The sequence below is a fragment of the Embiotoca jacksoni genome, unplaced genomic scaffold, assembly GCF_022577435.1.
Source record: "Embiotoca jacksoni isolate LCO1_2020_lvr unplaced genomic scaffold, fEmbJac1.0.p SCAF_7, whole genome shotgun sequence".
Classification (NCBI taxonomy): Eukaryota; Metazoa; Chordata; class Actinopteri; family Embiotocidae; genus Embiotoca; species Embiotoca jacksoni.
This window is the reverse complement of record NW_027185425.1, coordinates 6,231,423-6,257,587: the sequence shown is the minus strand read 5'-3', so window position 1 is coordinate 6,257,587 and position 26,165 is coordinate 6,231,423. Positions and strand designations below refer to the sequence as shown.

At 39.2% G+C, this 26,165-nt stretch overlaps 2 protein-coding genes across 2 annotated transcripts; both read left to right on the top strand.

Moving 5' to 3' along the window:
• The first annotated feature begins 12,772 nt into the window (after window positions 1-12,772).
• Window positions 12,773-18,556, top strand: LOC138214702 (kelch-like protein 10). Its single transcript, XM_069176477.1, has 5 exons — window positions 12,773-12,897; window positions 14,539-15,022; window positions 15,239-15,856; window positions 17,291-17,440; window positions 18,194-18,556. The coding sequence occupies exons 1-5, from the start codon at window positions 12,773-12,775 to the stop codon at window positions 18,554-18,556; spliced, it is 1,740 nt and encodes a 579-aa protein (XP_069032578.1).
• Window positions 18,557-19,488: 932 nt separating this feature from the next.
• On the top strand, window positions 19,489-24,804 carry LOC138214701 (kelch-like protein 10). The gene is made up of 5 exons (XM_069176476.1): window positions 19,489-19,640; window positions 20,426-20,909; window positions 22,590-23,207; window positions 23,822-23,971; window positions 24,442-24,804. Exons 1-5 carry the CDS (start codon window positions 19,489-19,491, stop codon window positions 24,802-24,804), a joined length of 1,767 nt encoding a protein of 588 aa, XP_069032577.1.
• The last annotated feature ends 1,361 nt before the right edge of the window (window positions 24,805-26,165 follow it).

Genomic DNA, 26,165 nt, shown 5'->3' with positions numbered 1-26,165 from the left:
AGGAAGGCCGAACTTCATCGATCTCTGAGGGTGGACTACAGTTGACTTTAGTGTCGGAGTCATTGAATTGATTCTTTGCACAAAGAAGTGAAGATGCTGTAAATTCAACCATAATCCTATTAAGTAAATAGTGTACAGTTTGTATAGTTTCATATTAATGTCATTGTGCTGCAGATTAACATTTTATAGTCCTTTTAAGGATGATTTTTGTGGCATGCAGAGGCGTGACACAACACTTCGGTGTTATAATTGAGAAAACGAATGACTTTAATGTTTAAAATCACTGTTACAGTGTGAAAATAAATGCTTTAACACTAATAGTGCCATCTTGTTGAGATGTGATCACACCACCCCCAAGCTCTCCTCACTCTGTTACTGTCACTCTCTCTGTCTCCCTGTTTGGCTCGTAGCTCGGTTTTCTCAGTTTAAAAGGTGTTTTATTGGCATGGTGGGGGTCAAAGGGAAGTACATACTAAGTAAAACTATGTGGGAAAAATTACAATGAGGAACAAAAGTATGAACACTGATGGTAAGTCTAAATTATGAGCGATCGGGCAAAACAAAAGTATAAATGTAGCTTTAAAGAAATATTAAGTAAAAACTCAAAATCAGCTTTTGAAAACAATTGAGTAATTTTCAAAGTCTTATATCTCATAGTTATGATGTATTTGTAACCCACACAGGGTTAACAGAATACTCAATATTATATGGACCTGTGCCTATTTATAAGGGAGAGGTTGTAAGGAGATAACAGACAATGAACAACTGGAGCCGCTGGGATACGTTCAACTGCATTTGTAATAAACTTGAGCAAAAAATAAAAACTATTTACAAATCCTCTGTTCAAACTCGCGTTCTAGGTTTTCAACATATGCAATATTGCATTCAAAGTAACAATAACTGCTTAGCAGCTTGAAAATATATAACACTCATGAACTTGTTATCAATATCGCTGGTGATGAAAGAAAATTGTCTCTTTAATGCAAACAGTTTAAAGGTCTTTGGATCCAAATGTTTTAAGTTGATTCAGTTGTCGAGGTCGTAAGAGTTTTCTCAGTCAGACCGGTCCAGTCAAGTTAGTTCGGTTCAAAAGAGCTCTTTGGTTCAACCAAAAAAATAATCCGAGATGTGGGGCTTTCCCTGTCCTAACACACTAGTGCGCTCGGACGAAGGGATGAAGGAACGGATGGTCTCCTCCGTGGAACAACAGGTGATCGTGGTCCAACTCCTCAGAGTTAATGGTGGCTCGCCATCTCCTTCGTCAAGGAGAATCCAAATCCAAATTTGACAGGGTTTCCCGGGTAACTCAAAAACCGAGCCTGTGTAAAGCAAAGGATTATTGCAGAATCATTGACTTCTTTTAAATCACTTCTTAAAACACATTTTCATAGAATTGCTTTTAAGTGATGTCGTCATTTTACGTCCTTTTATGCAGTTCTTTTGTTCCCCTGTTTTTGTTTATTTTATTCATTTATTTATTTGTTTGTTTTCTATTCCATTTGCTCATTTTGGTTATTTGTTTGGTTTTCTTGTATTCATTACCTTTATTGTATGTTGGTTTTTTTTGCCTCCTGTTTTCTTAAATGTTTACCGGTATTGATGTTATGTACGACTATGCTTTGCTTCTCTGTAGAGCACTTTGTAAACTCTGTTTTTAAAGGTGCTATATAAATAAAGTTATTATTATTATTATTACTCGATGGCATCACAAAATTCGGTTCTCCAAGGCCTTACTGAAAATCACATCCAAATTCTCAATGTACTATTGTGACACAATAGTAACTACATGACTAAATTGGTTTCACTGTACAGTATTTCTGATGTAATAACATTTTCATCATGAATTGTGATTTTTTTTTTTTTTATAAACATTTACTATGAAATTAACATGTTTACTTTTTAAACCATCTGCTGAACATAAATATAGCATACTACATGCTCCCATTCTTTCATTTAAGATCACAGTTTAAATACACACGTTCAGTACTCTTAAACAGACATTACATTTAATCATTAGCACGAGGAGTGCATAACAGGACAGCATTGCTGCAACATAAATAGAGCAACACGAACTTAAAACACAAAAGTTATAACAGCAAACATCAGAGCGGCAATTGAGCTATGAATCATACTTTTCCCACCGGGTTATCAATGCAGAACTACAGCTTAATGCTCTGACTAACACAACCGTAAATACAACGCTAAGTTCACATATACAGTGAGGAGAACACGAGCTCTTATCGTTCATACAGTTTTTACTATTTTGTGTTTAGCTGAAGAATTTGGCAGTCTCGAGCAGCGCTCGACTGTTCATGCCGTCTCGACTTCTCTGCGCTCAGACTGCTTCCTTGTGGGGGTGGGACTTAACCTCCTCCAATCAGAAACCTCATTGCCTGATATAGCCAATGAGAACGACGTCTGAACGACGTGGCTATGATTGACAGTGTTTTAGCAAATAGACAACTGCAAAGGAAACTTCCTATAACCCGCGCAGTTTTACTTACTGGGACACATATTACGTAGGGATTTTCACTTAGCAGTCGTTACCTTGAAATAGTTTTATTTTTTCCATTTAAAATCATTTTAAGTGGTAATCTTTAATATTTTTGTCCTAGTTAATTTGGTGACACCAGTAGTTTCCATAGTAACAGTAATTGCAGCGAGAGGCACTTGTTGATCAGCTACTTTGTGAGAAATCACCAGGAACAAGTGGTGTATCTGTTCACAGAGCAAACTAATCAAACTCATCTCACAATTTTGTTTGATCATTAAACACGAGTTTTTTCTTTTCTTTTTTTTTTTTTTTGGTTTAATTTTTAATCCCTTGGTTTTATTCGTTTTCTTGGTGTAAATACATTTTAAGAGATTTCGATGAATAGCAGAACTGAATATCTACAGGAACACGCATGCACATACCAATGACGTGAATGCAGGCATCAACACCCATTCACTCCATACATGTGTAATACATTCATATGCAAGTGCAGGGATGTACAGTGTGCGTGTATTATTGTACTGCATAAGTGCACATACAAGCTTGTGTCCACAAACATGCAAGAAAATGAGCCAATCACAAACGAGGATTTTCTCTTCTCTTCCAGTAATGGTAACATCATGTATATTAAATGAGCGATAAAAGCAGAGGGGAGCAACAATTGGAGTGACGTCCTTGTGTGTGTGTGTGTGTGTGTGTGTGTGTGTGTGTGTGTGTGTGTGTGTGTGTGTGTGTGTGTGTGTGTGTGTGTGTGTGAGAGGGAGAGGGAGAGAGAGCGTGGAGTCCAACAGACGGCTAATGGTTTTCCTTTAATAAACTACCGTACCTCTCTCGGATGATTCTCCTTCTCACGCAAACAGACAGCCATGACTAAGATTAGCCTGAGGATAAACACAACAATAAACAGAGATGGAGAGGAGAGGAGAGGAGAGGAGAGGAGAGGTTGGACAAACCATCACAAACCCTCAGCTGTAATTTCATCTCCTTACATCATTAATCTCTTCTGTCCAGGGAACATCTTGTGTGTGTGTGTGTGTGTGTGTGTGTGTGTGTGTGTGTGTGTGTGTGTGTGTGTGTGTGTTTCTCTCTGTGTTATTTTTCTTATCCAGCTCTTATTAAGCGTGTTCTTTTAAGCACGCCCATCTCCATGCATGTCCTCACAGGTGTCAATGTGTGCACACCTGTTTCTCCGAAATACACACCATCACAACATCTCTCATTCTCCAACAAACACAGATATGCTATTTCTGTTGCGAGCAAAGACCACAAAATCTGTTGCAGGTGTATCTCGTGCTCTTTTTTTTCTCTCTGTATATATAAGACAGATTCTCAGGAGCAAAATCTTTTTGTCTGAGGCAGTTCTGGGGTCGGAAGGAGACCTGGTGTTAGCAGTAACGAATAACAAGTAAAATAAAAATCTGAATGAAAAAATGTATTCAAACTAAAAGAAAAATGAGAATAAGAACAAAAATAAACAAGAATAATAACATTAGAAAATAAGAAGAGTAAGAAGAAGAATATGAGTAAAAATAAAAGTCTGAGAAACAAAATAGAAGAAAAGATAAGAAGAAAACTTGGAAATGAGAATTAAAGACGAATTAGCAACTGAATGAGGAATCGTTTCACAAAAATAAACAATACATTCATATTATGCCAAAATATTTCTATTAAGCAAATCAAACATGTGCCTTAGTTGGTTTATTTTCAGTCTTACCTTTCTATAATTATGAGGACAGTCCTTGACATAATGCATTCCCTAACCTAACCTTAACCATCACAACTAGGTTACTTACTTAAACCTAACTCGAACCTTAACCCTAAAACCAATTCCTGACCATCAAATCGCTCTTTGAAGTTGTCAGCCAGCCTGAATGTCCTCACAATGTGTGTTTATCTTCATAAATATGGTTTTGGACCAAAATTGGTTCACAGACACACCGAGGAGGGGATTCCAAGCCGTGATTTGTTTTGACAGGGGGCTCCAATTAGTATAAAATCACACCATACAAAAAGGAAGAATAGACGGAAATAGACCACACACACAGCTTCCAGCTGAAGCTAATCCACAGTTGTAAGTATCATATAGATTTTAGATGTGTTTTTACGTAATATCTGAACACAATCTTAACTTTTAGTGTACATTACCTCATGAGTTGTGTGTGTGTGTGTGTGTGTGTGTGTGTGTGTGTGTGTGTGTGTGTGTGTGTGTGTGCGTGTGCATGTGTATGTGTGTGTGCTTAGGAAATTAAACACTTGTGAATTTTGCTGTTGAGGTAAATTTACACAACACCTTCCTCATATCTGTTCTCCAGAGACAGATGCAATACTGTCACAACAGCCTCACTAGGTTATTACAGCTATAGCATTATTGATTCACACACACGCACGCACACAAACGCACACACACACACACACACACACACACACACACACACACACACACACACACAGAGAGAGAGAGAGAGATACAACACATGCAACTTAAACTCAAGAGCCCTGCGACTTGTGGAAATGCAGATACAAAAATACACACACACACACACGCACGCACGCACGCACGCACACACACACACACACACACACACACACACGCACGCACGCACGCACGCACACACCTCTCATTAAGGACTCTCCAGTGTGTCCTGTAAGCAGTTTAGTTCCCTGGTGGGCCGGTAATATAGCGTTGTGTTTGTGTGCTGGTGTGTGTGTGTGTGTGTGTGTGTGTGTGTCGTTGTGTCAGCTGTTTTGTGCCTGTTAAGCCAGAGTTACAGTTTCTTAGTTGGCTTGGGAACCATTTGTTAGCTTGCTTAGGGACGAGGACGTGCTGGAAAATCATTACTCAGAAAATAGGTTAAAGGGAGCGCTCAGGTTTCGTTTGAGTTTTGTCGTTCTTGTTTCTTGTTTGGTTACTTAGTAAACTCTATTACTGTATTACTGGTTTTATTATTATGCTTCCTATTTTATTACATTACTTGCCTTTTTATTTTAGTTATTCAGTGTTAAATTGTCATATTTACCATCATATACTCAACTGCTTGTGGTTACTGGATTCACAAATCTTGATTTAAGTTATGTAATGCTCTGTGAACAAAATATTTTAATGTTTAAAAAAAAAAGGAACATATTCTAAGACAAATGTTAGTTTTTTGTAGCTAACTTTCTTTAGCTGTTCTTTTTCCAGCAGGCTAGTGTATTTGCATTTACCTTTTGTATTTTCTTAATAAAACCTTAATAAGTCTAAATGCAATCCTGCAGTCTGAGCTGGATTATTACAAAAATCTGATTGTTCTGGTGAACATTATTTTATTTTTAATGACTGAAACCTGGACAGATTTGAATACGATCCTGCTGTATGTGCTAGTAAATGACAACAAATCTGACTGGAGATGACTTTTAGAAATGTGTGTGTGTGTCCTCCTTTAAAACTGCTGCACAGGTTGTCAACATTTACATTTTTGTGATCTTTGGTGGCCATAGTGATAATTACATTACATTACATTACATTTAGCAGACGCTTTTATCCAAAGCGAATTACAATTAGTGCATTTCAACCATGAGGGTACAAACCCGTAACGTTTAACTTGCGTCCCTTATACGTAAAAAAAAAACCGTACATCACAAACATGCTTACTTTAACCCAAACCATGATTTTTTTTTCTAAATCTAACCAAGTTTGGTGCCTTAGCTTACCCCTGACTGGCAGCGTTTCACACCATGAACTATGATTATTTGCTACCATGAAGACAAGGTTCCGGTACGCCTTCTGCTATCCAGCAAATGAGCTGTTCTGCCCTTTAGGGTCCTATAGAAGGTGTCTAAAACACTCATCTGTGATTTTTGGAGTCTTTGGAAACACACCATCCTCTTCATAAGGATGTGTTACGCAAAAACTGTGAAAGCCTCCCGAGTCTTTTCACAGGCCTGCAGTGTGTTACTATTTAATGGGTTGAAAGTATTTGGACCAAGTGTAGTTTTCCTGAGGCCCGTATGTGATCAGAGCCATGTTCAATGCACATGATCTCTGTAAACTGGCTTTGTGATGCACAGTTGCTTTTCAGATCAATGACGAAACAGTACCTGATAAATAGGAGAAAACGTGAAATGATTCTTTGGACTGCTGTGGCTGTTTCTTGTAAATGAAGGAGAGCGATGAGGAAGCGCAATGTGGATCGAGGGAGGGAGAGAAATACTGTAAGAGGGCCAAAGAGAAAGAAGGAGAGAGGAGCTCTGCAGCAGCTGGAATTGATTTCTCAGGGAGCGACGGAGAGAGGCAGGAAACTACTGCTACATCCCCTCGAGCCTCCTCTGACACACACACACACACACACACACACACACACACACACCTGTGAGGACACACACCTGCACACACACACATTGCTGATTCCGCACATGACACACACACTCTCTTACATGCACGCAGGCATGCGCGCGCGCGCGCACACACACACACACACACACACACACACACACACACACACACACACACACACACACACACACACACACACACACACACTCACTCATTCACTCACCCTCTCTGACTCTTTCCTTTTAACCTTGCAGAAGCTCAGGCTGAAATCAGTGGAGATCACCGTTTAAAATTGTTCTTTCTTTGGTTTTTCTTCCCATCAGTGAAGCTGAATTAGTTCTCCAGTAGGCTCTGTTACACTTCAAAACGCAACACAGAGCAGAAATAATGAAAAATACCTTTGTGCATTTGAGTACAATTCATTACACTGATATCGATCTGCTCAGAGGAAAAAGCTCTGAGGTTACTGCTGCCGCTGTTTCCTTTTGGAAGCTACAGCAGCGCTTTTGATTTATGATGAGTCATCAGCATTTTGCAGAAAAGAATAACTGGCTGTCTTGTATGTTTAAGCCGCATTTCTGGAAAATTGAGCAAAGTGTCTATGTTAGTCATATAATTTGGCATGTATAGTTGCCACATTTATACCATATTAAGGTTTAAAGTATGTTCCTGCACACTGCCCTTCCTTAAGCCTTACTAAAACCAAAAACGTGAGCAAAAGTGCAAGAAATGGACAAAAATGTGTGTTTATTCGCTCTAGTGAGAGGTCTAATCCTGAGCATGCCCTAACCAGCTTACTACCAACTATTGTGACCTACAGTTACTTAAATGAGCAAGGAACAAATCATGATGCCTTTTCTTTGAATGTGAAGAACAGTGTTACAGCTGAGTAAAATCATGGCTTTTTATATGTTTGAACATACAGTATTCTGTTTCTTTTTTTTTTCTAAATGAATGCACATACAGTGTGAATTCATTAAGCTCATGAGAAAGCACGGAAATCACTAACTAACTCACTGGTCATCTCAGTACTTGGCTTAATAACTTTAAGGGTGAGAATTACTAATTTTGTTTTGTTGTTTAAACATTTCTTGATTTAAAGGGCTGCTCTGAGCTTGAAGTGCGGAGGCTCTCATTATTTTCTGATAAAAACTACAGCTGCAGTTAATCTGTTAACATCCAATTTACTCCCAACCGGTCCTGTGTGTAAACCTGGAATGAAATGAACTGTAAATGAACTGTTGCATGAAATAAATATGTTTGCGCTTTTCTTTTAGTGAGGCTCACCACTGTGAATGTGTGTGAACAGAAAGTAATGAAAATCCGCACGTTTGCTCAGGCAGCTTAACCCAGACAAATAAAGGTTAATGAAAAACGAGCCCTTAAACTGAATGCTTAATTTCTGCAGGAGGCTACGGAGTGTGTGTGTGGAGCACTGTGCAGACACACACACCACACCTCTCTCTCTGTGTGTGTGTGTGTGTGTGTGTGTGTGTGTGTGTGTGTGTGTGTGTGTGTGTGTGTGTGTGTGTGTGTGTGTGTGTGTGTGTGTGTGTTTCAATGCGCGTCACACTCACACAGTCACAGGAAAACCCTTTAAAGTAACTGTATAATTATGCAAAAGAAACTGGCTGCACACACTCCTGAAAACGAGCGAGTGATTCTTCAAAGTAAATCAACAGTTGTGGAGAGTTCGCGGTAAAATGAATGGAAATATGAATATGGATCAGAGTACAGCCTTTTCTGCCCCATCAGCTCTTCTATTTTTTTTAAGGAGCATTGCAGCACCACAGACCTACTTTTCATCTTCTTAAACCGCGGCACATTGCACCAGTTTGTCTTTTAAACGTACGTAAAATTCCCCTGAGCAGAAAAAAAGATTAATAGAAAGTACACATTTGTGTCACTAATCGTTTCTGTGCACTTTCTAAAACTAAAACAAAACACAGTTACTTTAATTAAAAATGGAAAAAAAAAAATTACAAAGTGAGACATACAACTATGTTGAGTTCTATTGTCCATAAAGCAGAGAAAACAATATTAAAAATTTTTTAAAAAACAACCTCTAAATAATGTTATTGTCACTTGCATGTAAACTTCTTTGTTTCTTCCTGAAACAACTGATGCTATGGATTCTTTTGGGGAAAACTAATTTTGGTCGGGTTCATCCTGCAGATTGTGTTGGAGGAAGTCTTCTTTTCTTGTGACTCAAAGCGTCACCAAGTCTTGACTTCTTTTGCTCTAAGCTGTTGTTAAGTACCTGACTTTAAGTGACTTTGTATTCTTTTAAATAGGCCAACATGTTTGACGATGTTTCTGTTTGGTTTTGACTTTGTTGCAGAGAAACAGAGAGTCAAGTCTGGCTGCAGGCTGTTCTTCACGCAAAGGTCAGGAGTCTCGAGAGCTTTTGTGTTCCTAGATTTTAGTGACAGGCAGCAACGGCTTAGCCAAAAGTGAGACTACATGCACAGATATGCCGTACTAATACACATATAAAAACTATGTGAACTCACTGTTTGTAATAGTTGATGATTTCATTTAAAGACACTTTTAAACTACAGTTGCTCAGCAAGGTGATAAAGGAAAAAGTCAGCGGTAGGTAATTTTGAATCAGTAGGATGTTGTAACGGCAGACAGATTCACAGACATGACATGGATGATAGAGCAATAAAGGTTTTACTGGTAGAATAAATTGTAACTGACAAGTGTAATTCTTTTTTTCAACTTGCATTTATCAAGCTATTTTAGAGGCAATTTAGATCCCGATGAAGTCCATTCTCCCATTGTATACCTACACTCACACACACATGCACACACACTCAACAATGTGTATTGGCAACATACATCTTCATTAGTGCCCAGTCATATCTCTGTTCTTCTCACTCTTTGTGGCTCCAGTTGCTTTATTTCCCCTCATGAATGTTAAAATCTCTTGAGTATTAACACTCTGTCATATTTAGGCATAATGACTGAGAGACGCTCAGAGGATTGTTTAGTCAAAATTCCAGTTAATCATGGATATGCTTGCTTAACCTCAAGCGGGAAACATTCTCAAGAGAAAGAGAGAGAGGCACGAATGACAAATATGACTCTATTTCCATTCGACTGCAATAAGTAAAATTTATGACAACCAATTTTCCTGACTGATGTTGAGTTTGAAGGCAGATAGCTCAGGCACAAAACAGAAGATGATGTCTATGAAAAGGATCATTCAAATAATTTGCAGAGATGACCACAAAATAAAAATCTTTTTACATCTCAAAGAAAGAGTTTTTAGCTGTTTAATCAGGCTGGCGTGGAGGCATTGGGTTTTCTGGTTGTTTTATGCCCCATCCTGAATGCATTACCTCAGGAAAGCTTTGAAGAAATCTCTTCAAATTCTTCTCAAACAACTCAAAAATGAACTTGAATTTGGTGTTAAAAGGTCAAAGGTCACTGTGACCTCACAAAACATATTTGTGGGAAACCTCAATAATCCATCCATCTAGTTTCCACTGAGTATCTGGGACAGACACGGATGCAAACTGCAACTTGACTGGTTGGCGGAGGCATACAACTGCGAGCAAATACTTTTAGGATTCAATTTGAGTAATCTGTGTTCATAGGAAACTTTAAATAAATAACACTCGAATAAATGCATGCAGCTCAAGTGTAACAAAGATTTGAAAAGGGTAAAAAGGAAGGAAATCAAAATGTGTTTGTGAACAGGGTTAGGTCATTTTATTTTTCGATTTTAGAGATGTCATCTTCAGGCAGCCAACAAAAAGACATCAAAAAAGGTCACAGTGAAACATTTCACTACAACCTTCTCTGTGTACTGTTTGGTTGGAAACTGCAAAAGCATTTATCATTAAAGATTTTTAAAGATAAATCAAACAAACCTCGCCCATGTAGCCTCGCACACTGCAGGAATGTAGATTTTTAGTCACCGAGACTGATTGCTCTTTTGTATAGCAATTTAAATCCATCAGTCAATTAACCAGCTGAAGTATTTGGTTGAGACTTTACAGCCATTCTCAGGGCTCTCTAAGGCTCAGCTGCACTTTGAGCTAAATGCTAGAACAGCAGCATATCCACATTAACAGTGCTAATGTGCTGGTGTTTATCATAATCAATATTTACCTTGATCAGCATCCTGTTTTAGCATATTAGCACACCAACGTTGTTTAAGTAGCATAAGCGACACATATACTCTTTCATCCATCTCTCAGCAATTCAATAATTCAAGTGGCTGCAGCAAAATGTGAAATTCAAAATTTGGAAGTTGAGTTTCGGAGAGTTTGGAAACTCAGCACGTCTTTTACCAGCACCGTATTGATGAACAACTCTATCAGCCCCACAGTTATTTATAGTCACCGTTTTTGCTTGTGGGGCAGTGAAAAACGTAGATTTCCCCCTCTAAATATTCCGCTCACGCTGTGTGTCTGAATATTTTGACATCCCACTCTGAGTTGTTTTGCCTTCAAGACAGATTAGCGGGCCAGTGATTTGAAAACAAGCACAATGACCCCAGTAAATAAGTTCAAGTAGTTTGATGAAATCTGTTTGATTACAGTCATTCTTCTCCACTGCCTCTTTGTTTTATTAGAATGCCTCCTCAGATACTGTGGAATCAGAAACTGCTGCATTTAGCAGACATTCATTAACACAATGCCCTCTCCTACTGTTCCCAGCCACAAACATTTCCTCTTTATCACAGCTAAATGTCATGAACTGAGATCTCAGATTTATTTTGGATGGGGTCTCTACTCAGTCAACCGTAGACTAACTAGCTAATTAGATCTCAGGCTACCTGCTGTGTATGCCTCTGAGGAAGGCAGCGGTTTCATAACGGGGAGTGGGCACAGATTTTTAGGCAATAAATGTGTGTTTGAGCAAGTGTGCAGCTGCGTACATGACTGCATCCCTGTATGGATGCATATACATGTGTATATGCTTGGGACAATGTTTAACAAGTAATAAGTAGTCAGTGTTGTTACTTTAAAACAAACATTAATGGAAGAAAGTTGTTTTTGTTCATGTTTGAGAAATCTCAGGACTTCTGGTTGTTTTTAATGCTTTTGGAAATAGGGTACTTAACTCCTCAGGTAATACATCTTATTCACTGATGTGAATACAAGTGCATTGTTATGGTTTGAGAGAAAGACTGAACACAAGTGTTTTCTATGGCTGAAGTTAGTTAAACCTTGAATGGTACACAGGATAATGTTTGATTGCCATGTGTAAGAGTTTGCTGTGGTGTTGAACTGGATTGGAATATATTGTCCGATATTTGTAATGTTGGGATAAATGTTATAAACTCACATTTCAATATATTGCAGTCCAATACCGTACCCATGCTAACTTTGACCTTAGTAATATAAACAAAAACAACACAATAAAACAATAGAACAAATGCCTTTCAGAAAGTTCTGACAAAAACAGGCCATTAATAGTTGTATATGTGGCACAGCTGTTGTACCCGATTCTGTTAGTTTGTATTGGAATACCAAAAAACAGGCATTTAATTGTAGGCCTACGACTGTAATTCATAGACTTGTCTTTGTCTCTCTGATCTTTTGTTATGTAAATTCATTGTAAAAGTTACCTTACCAAATTGCTAATTTCCGTGGTGCACTTCTTTGGGACAGACATACAAAATGCAATCTGTCAGGCTGATATATGTGAAAACACATGAAACCAAGGTTGTTACAGAAAATAACTCTACTGTAAGTTAACTTTTTTAATGTACATATAAACATAAATTAAATAGCCTATCTTCAGGATGACTTCACCTAAACAACACATTCTGTTGCCAGGTTATCAGTCTTTGTGACGTAATGAGGTTCCATTCTAAAATCCCGCAGTGATGTCACAGTGACTCAACTATTCTGTCTTTACTGATCAAACCGGATCAAAGCAAACGGCAAAAGAACCCGAGAAAAATGAGTCAAGTCAAGACGAGTGAACGCAGCCAGTCTTCACACATGTCGAGCTCGGTGTATAATGACCTCCGTTTGGAGGAAAAATTCTGTGACGCAGTCATCAAAGTTGAGGATGTTGAATTTCCAGTCCACAAGGTCATTCTCTGTAACTGCACACCGTTCTTTAGGTGAGTTTGTTGCCTGATATCAGCGGAAAAGTTGATGGATTTATATCAACAAGATTAGAAAAGCAGAAAAAGCAATGTTTTGTTGTAGTTAATGATCTGAATCTGAGCAACAACAGTCTCAACAAGCAAACTAAAGAGTTTTGTTGCGTCTTTGAGCATTTCTGTTAAAACAGATTTGTTACGTAGAACGTAATGAAGCAAAAGATGATATTAAAGGTCTCATGGACAAAAGAAAGTAAATTAATGACATATTTATAAGACGTTAAAAGCTATTTCAGACATTTACCAACATTTACTCAATTCCATACTGTACTAATTATAAGCAATGATTGCGGAAGTAGTGTGTACATAGTCGAAAAGTGACATTGTGATATTAATTATGAAAAAAAAACCTCAATATGCTACACACTATACTGTACTTGCATTGCATCTGTATAGAACAGTGTAAAATACATTACATTTAGTATTTATTGTATAATAACTGCAGAAACCAGTAAACTATAAAGGTGTGTATACGTCCAGTTTGCAGAATGGACTAAACTGCTACTCGAGCGAGTAAGACATCAGAGTTCAGATACAGTTATCAAAATTTATCTTCAAAACATCAATTCGTTATTTCCATTATGGATGTTGGCTATTCAGTTGATTTTTTTTATATAGGTGAGAACTAGTCGAGACAGCGTCAAAAAGACCTTAAATGTTGTCTTCACGGATTAATCCTGTATGACACTGTACCAGGCAGATGGCAGACGGTGCGTATGGTGTTGTATGGATTTGCTGATGTAAATGTTGTGAACAGTGGGGCCCATGGTAGCGGTGGGGTTATGGTATGGAAAGGTATAAACTGTGGACAATAAACACAGGTTAATTTTATTGATGGGAATTTGAATACATACAGATATCATGATGAGATCCTGAAGCCCGTTGTCTCGCCATTCATCTGCTGCTATCGCCTCATGTTGCAGCATGATAATACACGACCCCATGTCGCAAGGATCTGTAAAGAATTCCTAGAAACTAAAAACACCCCGGTTCTTAAATGGCCTGCGTATTCACCAGACATGTCACCCACTGAGCATGTTGGCATGCTCTGGATCGGTGTATATGACAGGGTGTTCCCATTCCTACCAATATTCAGCAACTTTGCATAGCCATTGAAGAGGAGTGGACGAGAAACCTGCAAGATAACACCACAGAGTGGCATTTTATTGGGACCACTCCAAGGCACACCTGTGCAAAAATAAATTGTGCTGTTTAGGCAGCATCTTGATTTTCCTCATCTGTCAGGTAGACGGTTTATCTTGGCAAAGGTGAAGTGCTCACTAACACCGATTTTAACAAATTTGTGAAAAAGAGACTAAAGAGAAACTTTGACATAAATAAACCTTTTGTGTGTAAGTCTTCAGGCTTTTACTTCAGTTCCTGACAAATGGAAAAAAAAAAGACAAAAGCGTTGCCTTTATATTTTTGCTGATCCTATAAATATGTATGACTATTGTAATGTGTGTGCATTAATTACACATGCACAACATATCTTTAATTGTTGTCTCCGTGTATACAACTTTTCACTTTGTCATATGTGTTTCGCATGATGTTGTTTTTTAATTCAACTCTCTGCTGTGCCTCCATCTTCATCCACAGAGCTCTCTTCTCACGTTGGGCGGTCCTAGACCAGAAGATCTTTAACATACCCGGCCTGTCTTCTGACATGATGCAACTCATCATTGAGTTTGCATACACTGGCTATGCTTCTGTGACGGAGGCTAATGTACAGGAACTGATGCTCGCAGCTGATCAGCTCAATGTAATGGACGTCGTACAAACCTGCAGTGACTTCCTCGGGGAGCAGCTCTGCCCGGAAAACTGCATCGGTATCTGGCAGTTCACAAATTTCTGCCTCTCCCCTGAACTGCAGCGCAAGGCCTACCGCTACATCATTGATCACTTTGAGGAGGTTGTGTTCTGTGAAGAGTTCCTTCAGCTCTCTGTGCAGGAACTCACTTCTATTCTTGATGAAGACAACCTCAATGTGAAAGAGGAGAACACCGTGTATGAGGCCATCACTAAGTGGATTGCCCATGTACCTGAAGAGCGAGAAACACACATCGTTGCTCTCATGTCTAAGGTACAATAACTTCTGTTAGATGATGCGGTTATCCTGACAACCGTATAGTCAACGCTGGAAGGCCATGGTAGTCAAATTTAAGGCAATTTATGTCCAAGTCTGGGTTTAAGAATGCTTATAATGTCTGGTGTTCTGTTACACTGTTTTGCCATTCTTTAGTTTTCATTTCATCGGTTTATCTACAATAGTAAGTTCTATCCTGTTTTCTCTGTGTAGATTCGACTAGCACTGATAGCTGTGGATTATCTCAGGAACACTGTACTGTGCAATGCATTGGTGAACCGTAATAAGGACTGTCTGTCCATGGTCACTGCTGCCTCCAGAACCATTCATCAAATTCTCACAAACAGGCCCTCTTTGAATGGTCTCTGTAACCCTCTTGCCCGTCCACGCCTGCCTAATGCCATCCTATTGGCCATCGGAGGCTGGAGTGGTGGTGATCCAACTAACGGCATTGAGGCATATGATGTCCAGGCTAACCGCTGGATCAACGTGACAAACAATCTTGAGCGTCCTCGTGCCTATCATGGAGCCGCCTTCCTCAACGGATATGTCTACTGCGTTGGTGGCTTCGACAGAGTGGAGCATTTCAACAGTGTGCACAGATTTGACCTGAGCATGCACACCTGGCACGAGGTGGCACCCATGTACTGTCGCCGCTGCTATGTGTGCGTGACCGTGCTGAACAGCTGCATCTACGCGATGGGAGGCTATGATGGACATACACGACTCGGCACTGCAGAGTACTATCAACCTGAAACCAACCAGTGGAGCTTTATTGCTCCCATGCACGAGCAGAGGAGCGACGCCAGCTGCACAACTCTCCACAGCAAGGTGAGTAGAGTGAAAGAGCAGCTAGAAAAACAGTCAGAACTAAAAGAGCAGGGTGACAGTGAATGGAACATGGCTAATTTGATTTTCCCACCTGTCCTTAAGAAAACTTCACAGAATTGTAAGAGACCTTATAGAGCTACAAGGGCTGATAGTGAAGAAAACCAAACTGTTAAAAATATAAATCAAGGTCCACTGTTAGTTTTTTTTACCTAATGCACTATGATACACAGGGTTTAACTGCTGAAGTGTTGTTGAGCCAGCATGACAATACAGAATATCTCCGTAGTCAACAGATGTGAAGGGTTGCTGTACAAACAGTTGGCGGCAGACCAAAAGTCTTTAACTGTATAGAATTTGATTCTTGACTGATAGTCTGCTGTCAAGCAAAATTCCTACATATTTGTACAACAGTAACATGTGCGCCATTTACGATTTTGATTGCAGGATAGTCAAAGTCATTAGTGGCGCTGGAGAGTATCAAGATCTTGGCCTTCTCCGCAATTTAATACCAGTTTGCGGTTGAGTAGTGATAACTGAAGTTTATAAAAGGAAGTGTAAAGATGATTCAAGGCCGGCGCTGGGGTGGTGCCTGCAGCATATAAAATGGTATCATCAGCAAAAAAAAATGTACATTGAAGAACTGATTTGAAATGCTCAACCACCAGTACCCTTTACCAATAGTAAACAGTCTGGGGACTTGGAAAATGAAAAGAAAACAATAAATTTATGCCAAGTGCACCTGCTGTTTACACTGCCAGAAGCTTGCTTGATGGTTCCCTGGTTTCTGATTGATCATCGGGAGGTCAGGGAGGAATGATGATATCTTAACTTTGACACAATGACTCATTTAGGTTTCTTATTATTATCACTAGCATTCGACTATACTGAACATTAAGTGTAAAAAATTTGTTATTTATGTATAATGTAAACAACAATAGACCAAGGATAGACCCCTGCAGCATCCCATTTCTGATGGTCAGATAGCTTGACTGAAAACCATCAGTAACAACAAACTGATATTGGAAAGTTTAAAAAGCTGGTAACAGTATATCTACCAATAGTTGAAAAAACACAGCACAAGATTTTTTTTTTTAAAGAAATTTATGTAGTTTGGCATTGAATAATGAGAACATTATTTAATTTATTATGATTTAAAGATCTGCTTTTCAAGGGAGCCCTGGTCAAGCCTTTTCTTGGGATGCTAGATGTTGTAATTCTATTTGTGTAGTTTTTATTTGTTTACCTTTACTTGTTCTTAATGTTATGCCACTTGCCTGTCTTGGCCAGGGCTACCTTGAAAAAGAGATTTCTTTATTCCAGTCGGGCCTTCTTGGTTAGATAAAGGTTCAATTAAATATTATTTTCTTGTACAGGAAACATTTTTGCCAAATTCAGACCAAGAAAAGTCAAATTGCTTAAGTCCCTTCATTTCAGATTTACATCTGTGGTGGATTCAATGGGAACGAGTGCCTGCAAACCACTGAATATTACAGCCCAGAGACCAACCAGTGGACAATGATTACACCAATGAACAGCCGTCGCAGTGGAATAGGAGTCATTGCATTTTCAGACCATGTCTATGCAGTAAGTTCATTTTTGATCAGCAGTAGTTTGAATCTGGTTAGACTAACCAAGGTTGTTTGTCAACATTATGTTTTTACCAATAATCACTGGTATATCCAAACCACAGCCTCAGAAAAACAATTCTTACAGATATTGTCTATTATCTTCATTGATTAGTGATGTTTCTGATACATTTATTATTTATCTAATTGCACAAATGTAGCTCTGCAAAACATTACGTGCTTGAAGAAACCAAACTTCATGGTAATTCATTCAGTACACAAGAGACATTTTACTCAGAACCACAAATGTCACCTTTATGGAAGCACTAGTGGAAACGTAGGGGGATCACCACATTCATTAGGATTTATCCCCTCGGAACAATGAATTACTGTAAACAAGTGGATAAGTGAAAACCTATCCTGCAACGCTATATGAAACATAAGGAGATCAGCCGAGTCATTAGCATTCATCTTCTGGACAGAGTGAGTATTTGGCCAGAAATACTCCTTAATTTTCCTTAAAATAACCATTACTTAGTTGATTTGGATTTACACCTAATGAATAATTGCACCTGAAGAGAAAAAAAAGCCAAACTTTGTACAGTCCGACTTTCTGAATGAATGTTCTTTCATTTATCTGGCAGCTGTTCACTTTACTGTTCTGTTTTGTTTTAACTCAGAGACACAGCAAAGGCAGCTACCCTTCCTTTTCAGGAACTGTTTGTATCTACATTTGAAAATTTGACCCGTTGATTTACTTTTCTTCTCATAGGTTGGAGGCTTTGATGGCAACACCCGTCTGCGCAGCGCTGAGGCCTACAACCCGCGGACCAATACTTGGCAAAACGTATCCTCCATGGTGACCCCCCGCAGCAACTTTGGCATCGAAGTAGTCAACGACCGGCTCTTTGTTGCCGGGGGCTTCAACGGCTTCACCACCACCTATAATGTTGAGTACTATGACGCTTTAATAGATGAGTGGTCTGAGGCCTGTGACATGGAGATCTTCCGCAGTGCCCTGAGCTGCTGTGTGGTGTCCGGACTCCCTAACATGGCTGAGTATGCTGTCCCTCGTGATGCCCTGCCATTTTTAGATTTGGAGGATGAGCAGGTGGAGTCAGGAGACTCCATCTAACACCGGTGGAGTTTTTAGTACAGTCCTGCCATGTGCTACCATCCAAGACTGGCGAGACTGGGACATAATAAACTAAAATAAATTTAATTGAGCATCAAAGTAGTTTTGAAGAGGACCCTTTTGCCAGATATTTTTTTATAACTTTTCAGATCGTTTCGGGACTCCTAATTTTAATGGTATGTGAGAAGAGCACTACCGACATGTCTGCACTTTACTCTTTGGTATACTATGAAAAAAATTTGCACAAGCTGCTGGTAATCATTTAGTTGGTGGTAAAGTGAATGAGGTGGAGAGAGTCTGGCTGTGATTGGTAATTTCAATGTGAAAGGATTAAAGTAAGGGATGACAGTGAAACAATCAAGCACAGCAGGAACTTTCCAGTATTTTTAGTTGAAAATACTGATGAAATATTCTGAGTAATTTATTGCAGCCCTGTTTGAAGGGTAAAACTGGTCTTAGCCTTTTTTCATCCAAAAGATTGTAATATTTTTGTTCAAATTCTTTTATAAATTATGATGTTTTAAAATTCACATTTCTATGAGAGCCACCAATAGAAGCTGTGGGTATGCATTTCACAGTATTGTTTATTGTCCTCTTTGATGGAGTAAATGTTGTTCATTTAAACCAAAGACAAATGTGTTCATGCTTCTGAAATTTTACAACTTTTGTGTTTAATTCTTTTACAGTATAAACACAGAAAACAATTTGTTACAGAAAATAATTCATAAATTAACCTTTTTTAAATATATAAAACATCTTCAGGCTGACGTGGCGACTGTTGTTAGGTTAGTCTTTGTGACGTAATGAGGTTCCATTCTAAAATCCCACAGTGATGTCACAGTGAGTCCACTGTTCCGTCTTTATTGATCAAACTGAATCAAAGCTATTTTTAAAAGAATCAGAGAAAGGTCTTTATGCTTTCAAAAGTCAAGATGAGTGAACGCAGTCAGTCTTCACACATGTCGAGCTCGGTGTATAATGACCTCCGCTTGGAGGAAAAATTTTGTGACGCAGTCATCAAAGTCGAAGATGTTGAATTTCCAGTGCATAAGGTCATCCTCTGTAACTGCACACCATTATTTAGGTGAGTTGGTTATCTGTTGTCAGCGGAAAAGCTGATGGATTTATATCAACAAGATTAGATAATCATAAAAACAATGTTTTGTTGTAGTTAATGATCTGAATCTGAGCAACAACAGTCTCAACAAGTAAACTAGAGTTTTGTTGAGTCTTTGAGCATTTCTGTTTAAACAGATTTGTTACATAGAACTTAATGAAGCAAAAGACGATATTAAAGACCTCATGGACATAATAAAGTAAATGAATTACATATTTCAAAAGACATTAAGAGCTATTTCAGATATTTACCAACAGTGTGGTTCTCATGTCTGTATCTAGTCAGTAGTTGCAGATTCCAATTTAGAGGAAATGCAATTTAAATAAACATTTGGGGTTTGCTTTTTTAAAAGTGGAAATCAGATTATTTTTCTAATATAAGTCCTATGGTAATTAATTGTGACTCTTGATGCATCAGTTCCATACCACATACTAATTATAAGCTGTTATTTATTAAGTGATGTCACTACAAAAGTGACGATAAAAGAGTACGTTTATACCGTAGCCTGAGTATGCAGTATGGATTAGTCTATAACACACTCTCATGATAAAGATATCAAAAGTAAAGATGTTGTAATTTATAGTCATTTGTCTTCAAAAACCTGAATTCATTATTTAAATTCCAGAAGTCAGTTATTCGATTGATTTTATGATTTAGGTGAGAACTTGAGGTTCCATAGAACGGGATTTTAGATGATGTTTTTTTAATTGTTTTTATTTCACTCTCTGCTGTGCCTTCATCTTCGTCCACAGAGCTCTCTTCTCATGTTGGGCGGTCCCAGACCAGAAGATCTTTAACATACCCGGCCTGTCTCCTGACATGATGCAACTTATCATTGAGTTTGCATATACTGGCTATGCTTCTGTGAAGAAACACAATGCAAAGGAACTTATGCTCGCAGCCAATCATCTCAATGTAATGGACATTGTGCTAACCTGCAGTGACTTCCTCAGGGAACAGCTCTGCCCGGAAAACTGCATCGGTATCTGGCAGTTCACAAATTTCTGCTTCTCCCCTGAACTGCAGCGCAAGGCCTACCGCTACATCATTGATCACTTTGAGGAGGTTGTGTTCTGTGAAGAGTTCCTTCAGCTCTCTGTGCAGGAACTCACTTCTATTCTTGATGAAGACAACCTCAATGTGAAAGAGGAGAACACCGTGTATGAGGCCATCACTAAGTGGATTGCCCATGTACCTGAAGAGCGAGAAACACACATCGTTGCTCTCATGTCTAAGGTACAATAACTTCTGTTACCACATTAAGTTTGGATTAATTTCTTCACTATTTCGAACAATGGCACATTGGTAAAGTATAAGTTGATTTAAGTCTGACTGAGTTAAAGGATGCTTATCATGTCTGGTGTTCTGTTAACACTGTTTTGCAGTACTTTACTTTTTATCTATTTTCTCTGGTGTCACAAAGAGATAAGTAACTGGACCTCATCTATGATAAAGAGTGACAAAATGTACAGAAACAGGAGAACAGGGAGACATTTGTACCATGATGCATGGATAGTTATACTCATAGAATGTATTTAGTAGTTCCAAGTAAGACTCTTTTTCCAGGTAGTCTTGGCTTGGGAGTTTAGTCCACAACTGCAAATTAACACAAGCCCAAGCAAAATGAACTGCACAAACAAATGCACCCCTGTTTGTTTGAATCACAGGCTTGGAATGAAAGTGTCCTAAGTTACACCTGAATTTGGTTTGAGGCAAACAGATGCTGGATATTGGATCAGCCAATAAAAATTGTTCTTGCTCTTTCAAATCTTAAAACATTTGGATGTTCTTCAACATAAGTCTGGTCAGGTTTCATATTGTTCTTCTTGTAAACTGTAGCTCAAACCATTTTTAATAATACCCCTGTGAAACCGCCCAAAACTATAAATTTTGTTATTTTTTTCCTTAATTTTTTTTCACCTTTTAGATTTAAAGTTAATGTCTTTATTAGGAACCATAGTGGTTGGGACCCTTTTAATTAATAGACTGAAACACACTTTTCTTGCCTTTTTGTCCCTTCATCAACATCAGCTCCTAAATTACATACTTTTTGTGAGCGCTGGTCCATGTGCAAGGAAGTTTCTCCATGCACCTGAAACTTGAGCTGAGAGTTCACATCAAATTGTGTGTCAAATTCTTGGGGAACAAAGAGAAATGGCAGGGAGTCAAATCAGGTGAGCAGGGTGTGTGGGGAGGGACGATCGAGTTGTTGAGGGAGAAAAGCCTGTTTTCTGCTATGAGCAGGTTTGTTGTCATGTTGGAGAACATAAGTACTATGACGCCACAGTTTCGGTTGTTTCCACAGAATGTTCCCCCTCAGACGCCCTATATCATCACAGTAGAACTCGATGTTTACAGTCTGACCCTGGGGGACAAATTAATGGTGCACAACACTGTAAATGTCAAACAAAACCCACCCGGTCGTGCTCGTGACCTGATGCACCGTTTTAGCTTTTGGATAGTGACATTCTGCCCCTCTATAAATGCAAATGTCATTCAAAACATCTCTCCAAGCCCATTGCTTCATTGCCGTAGGCTTTCTGAAGCATTTCAGGCATCTTGTTACCAATTTTTCCGTGTTTGACACAAACGTTGATGTGCACTCTCTTTATGGCCATGGACAAATCACTGTGTGCACACAGCACCGCTCAGAAAAAAATGTGTAACTCAGGTTCTGATTTTGATCAAGCAATGAAATTTGAAGTACTCACTCACTAAGTTTACAGCTTCCTCCTGCTTTGTGCACATTGCTGCTTCGCACCGTTCAACAAGAGCAGTCTCAGAAGTTTTTGATCCACCCTCATAGATGGTGGAGACCAAGACTCAAGGGGCTGAATGTGAATGGTCAGGATGCTAAACATTACATTTAGACAATTAAGTTATAGTCATAGATTCTATCCTTTGTTTTTTATATAGATTCGACTGGCACTGATGAGTGCGGAGTACATCAGGAACACTGTACTGTGCAATGCGTTCGTGAACCGTAATAAGGACTGTCTGTCCATGGTCACTGCTGCCTCCAGAACCATTCATCAAATTCTCACAAACAGGCCCTCTTTGAATGGTCTCTGTAACCCTCTTGCCCGTCCACGCCTGCCTAATGCCATCCTATTTGCCATCGGAGGCTGGAGTGGTGGTGATCCAACTAATGGCATTGAGGCGTATGATGTCCAGGCTAACCGCTGGATCAACGTGACAAACAAGCTTGAGCGTCCTCGTGCCTATCATGGAGCCGCCTTCCTCAACGGATATGTCTACTGTGTTGGTGGCTTTGACAAAGGGGAGCATTTCAACAGCGTGCACAGATTTGACCTGAGCACGCACACCTGGCACGAGGTGGCACCCATGTACTGTCGCCGCTGCTATGTGTGCGTGACCGTGCTGAACGGCTGCATCTACGCGATGGGAGGCTATGATGGACATACACGACTCGGCACTGCAGAGTACTATCAACCTGAAACCAACCAGTGGAGCTTTATTGCTCCCATGCATGAGCATAGGAGCGACGCCAGCTGCACAACTCTCCACAACAAGGTGAGTAGAGTGAAAGAGCAGCTAGAAAAACAATCAGAACTAAAAGAGCAGGGTGACAGTGAATAGAACATGGCTAATTTGATTTCCCCACCAAAATTGTAAAAAAACAACTAAAAAAAACTGTTAAATTAAAATATAGGTCCCCTATTAGTTTTTTAATTGCATGATAGTCAGAGTCATTATCTGAAGAATATCTTGTCTGCATTTAAAACCAGTTTGTGGTTGAGAAGTGATAACTGAAAGGCATTAAAGGAACACTGAAGATGAGTCAAGGCCTGAGCTGGGATGGTCACTGCAGCATATAAAACGTTTTCATCAGCAAAAAAAATTTTACTTGCAGAATTATTGTATTGATGTATAATGTAAAGAACAGATGACCAAGGAGAGATCCCTGTGGCATCCCATTTCTGATAGTCAGATGGCTTGGCTGAAAACCATCAGCAAAAACCAATTGATATTTGAAAGTTAAAAAATCTGGTAATGGTATATCTATTAATCTGTCGTTCACTAATTATTTTACAATGATGCAACAATTTTTCTTGTACAGGAAGTATTGTTGCCAAATTGAGGCCAAGAAAAGTCAAATTGCTTAATTCCCTTCTTTTCATCCTCAGATTTACATCTGTGGTGGATTAAATGGGAACGAGTGCCTGCAAACTGCTGAATATTACAGCCCAGAGACCAACCAGTGGACAATGATTACACCAATGAACAGCCGTCGCAGTGGAATAGGAGTCATTGCATTTGCAGACCATGTCTATGCAGTAAGTTCATAAAACTCTGCATATACATTTAAATCATACCTATGATGTGTGAAAGCTTTGATCAGCAGTTTTTTGTTTTTTTACCTAGTTAGACTAACCAAGGCTGTTTGTCAACATTAAGTTTTTATCAATAATCACATTTACGTCATTTAATGGCACAAATGTAACTCTGCAAAACATTACGTGCTTAAAGAAACCAAACTTCATGGTAATTCATTCAGTACATAAGAGACATTTTACTCAGAACCACAAATATCACCTTTATGGAAGCACTGGTACCATTTATTAAAATACATTTTCTGGGAACAATGGATTAGTATAAAACAAAATTCAGCACCAATCTATTAACCAGATCTTGAGATATTTTGCAGGACAAGTGACAAATACTGGGGAGGTGCCCTTCCTTGCTGAGAAACTGGTTCATTCTACATTTGAATATTGGACCCATTAATTTACTTTTCCTCTCATAGGTTGGAGGCTTTGATGGCAACATCCTTCTGTGTAGTGCTGAGGCCTACAACCCACGGACCAATACTTGGCATGATGTGTCCTCCATGGTGAACCCACGCCGCAACTTTGGCATCGAAGTAGTCAATGACCGGCTCTTTGTTGCCGGGGGCTTCAACGGCTCGACCACCACCTATAATGTCGAGTATTATGACGCTTTAATAGATGAGTGGTCTGAGGCCTGTGACATGGAGATCTTCCGCAGTGCCCTGAGCTGCTGTGTGGTGTCCGGACTCCCCAACATGGCTGAGTACGCTGTCCCTCGTGATGCCCTGCCATTTTTAGATTTGGAGGATGAGCAGGTGGAGTCAATAGACTCCATCTAACACTGGTGGAGTTTTTAGTACAGTCCTGCCATGTGCTACCATCCAAGACTGTAACATAATGAACTGGAATAAATTTCATTGAGCATCAAATGGTTGTTGAAAAGGACATTTTTACAGATATTTTCATAACTTTCCAGTTTGTTTGAGTTAAAAAAAAAAAAAAAAAAGCTCAAATCACCATGGGTTGGCTGAATGCTGCTACATCCTATATTTATTCCAAGTTAAAAGCCCATTGTGGCAAGGTTGGTGCTACCGGGGTCTCTCCTGGACACAGATGACACGCTCAGTCGTACGTTCAGGTGTAAAATGCTTTTATTTGCCCGGCCCATACACCAATGTCCTCGTGCAACCGCTTCCTCCTCTTCCTCCTTCTCCCTGCTCCCTTTAAAGGGGAGAGCTCATCAGTCCACATCCAGCTCAGCTGTGCTCATCAGTTCGTATTCGGCTCAGCTGCGCTCATTACACCTGCCCAGCACCGTTCCCTGAACCACTCCTCCCACTCTCTACCCCCTGCAGCTGAGCTAACCACACCCCACCACCACACCCATGTTTCAAATTAAATCACCAACTATATACAAGGTTTTGACTTAGTCATGTTACTCTAATAGTAGAATTGGTTGTACCCTCGTTAAAATACATTTAAGTAGGATCGCGGTGGCAGGAGGTTGAGCAAGTTAGCCCAGACGACCAGCAACGTTTTCCAACAGACAACCACGGCCTCAAATTTGGAGGTGCTGACCCTCATCCCAGCCGCTTCACACTCAGTTGCAAACCACCCCAGCACATGCTAATTGTAGAAATTCACGTAATACTTGATGATTTGCTATATACGTCAACATGGGAATAATTGGAGAACTTGCACTTATTTTTTTGAGAAGAGTGTGGTGTCCATCTTGCAGACAGGATTTGATCCAAAGAATGCTACACAACAACCCTAACCTCTTTAAAATATACAATACTTGCCCTCGCTCTCTTTTTTCCAGCCTTGACCGGTCTAGCACCACATCATTTGAGCACTGACCAATAGCGTGCACTTGTAGAGTTGATCAATTATACATTATATGCCTCACAATTATTTGAATTGGCTTTTTTTTTTGAGACATCCACATATGTCAATAACAGCTGTACATTTTTCTGTTTTCTAGATACTGGTGAACTTTCCAGTTGTTTTAAGTAAAATACTGATGAAATATTATCAGTGGCTTATTTAAGTCCTGATAAACGGGTGAAAAATTACTTAAACATTTTTATATTCAATTTTTTTATTTTGTATTCTCATTTCTATAAGACTCTGTGTGTATAGCGTCCACAATATTATTTATTGTCCCCCTTTGATGGAGCAGCAGTATAGAAACATACTA

Coding starts and splice junctions, on each gene's coding strand:
- LOC138214702 (XM_069176477.1), top strand. CDS start 12,773: ATGTCGAGCTCGGTGTATAATGACCTCCGTTTGGAGGAAAAATTCTGT. Junction 15,023..15,238: donor TCGTTGCTCTCATGTCTAAG/GTACAATAACTT, acceptor TTCTCTGTGTAG/ATTCGACTAGCACTGATAGC. Junction 17,441..18,193: donor TTTCAGACCATGTCTATGCA/GTAAGTTCATTT, acceptor TTCTTCTCATAG/GTTGGAGGCTTTGATGGCAA.
- LOC138214701 (XM_069176476.1), top strand. CDS start 19,489: ATGAGTGAACGCAGTCAGTCTTCACACATGTCGAGCTCGGTGTATAAT. Junction 19,641..20,425: donor AACTGCACACCATTATTTAG/GTGAGTTGGTTA, acceptor CTTCGTCCACAG/AGCTCTCTTCTCATGTTGGG. Junction 23,972..24,441: donor TTGCAGACCATGTCTATGCA/GTAAGTTCATAA, acceptor TTCCTCTCATAG/GTTGGAGGCTTTGATGGCAA.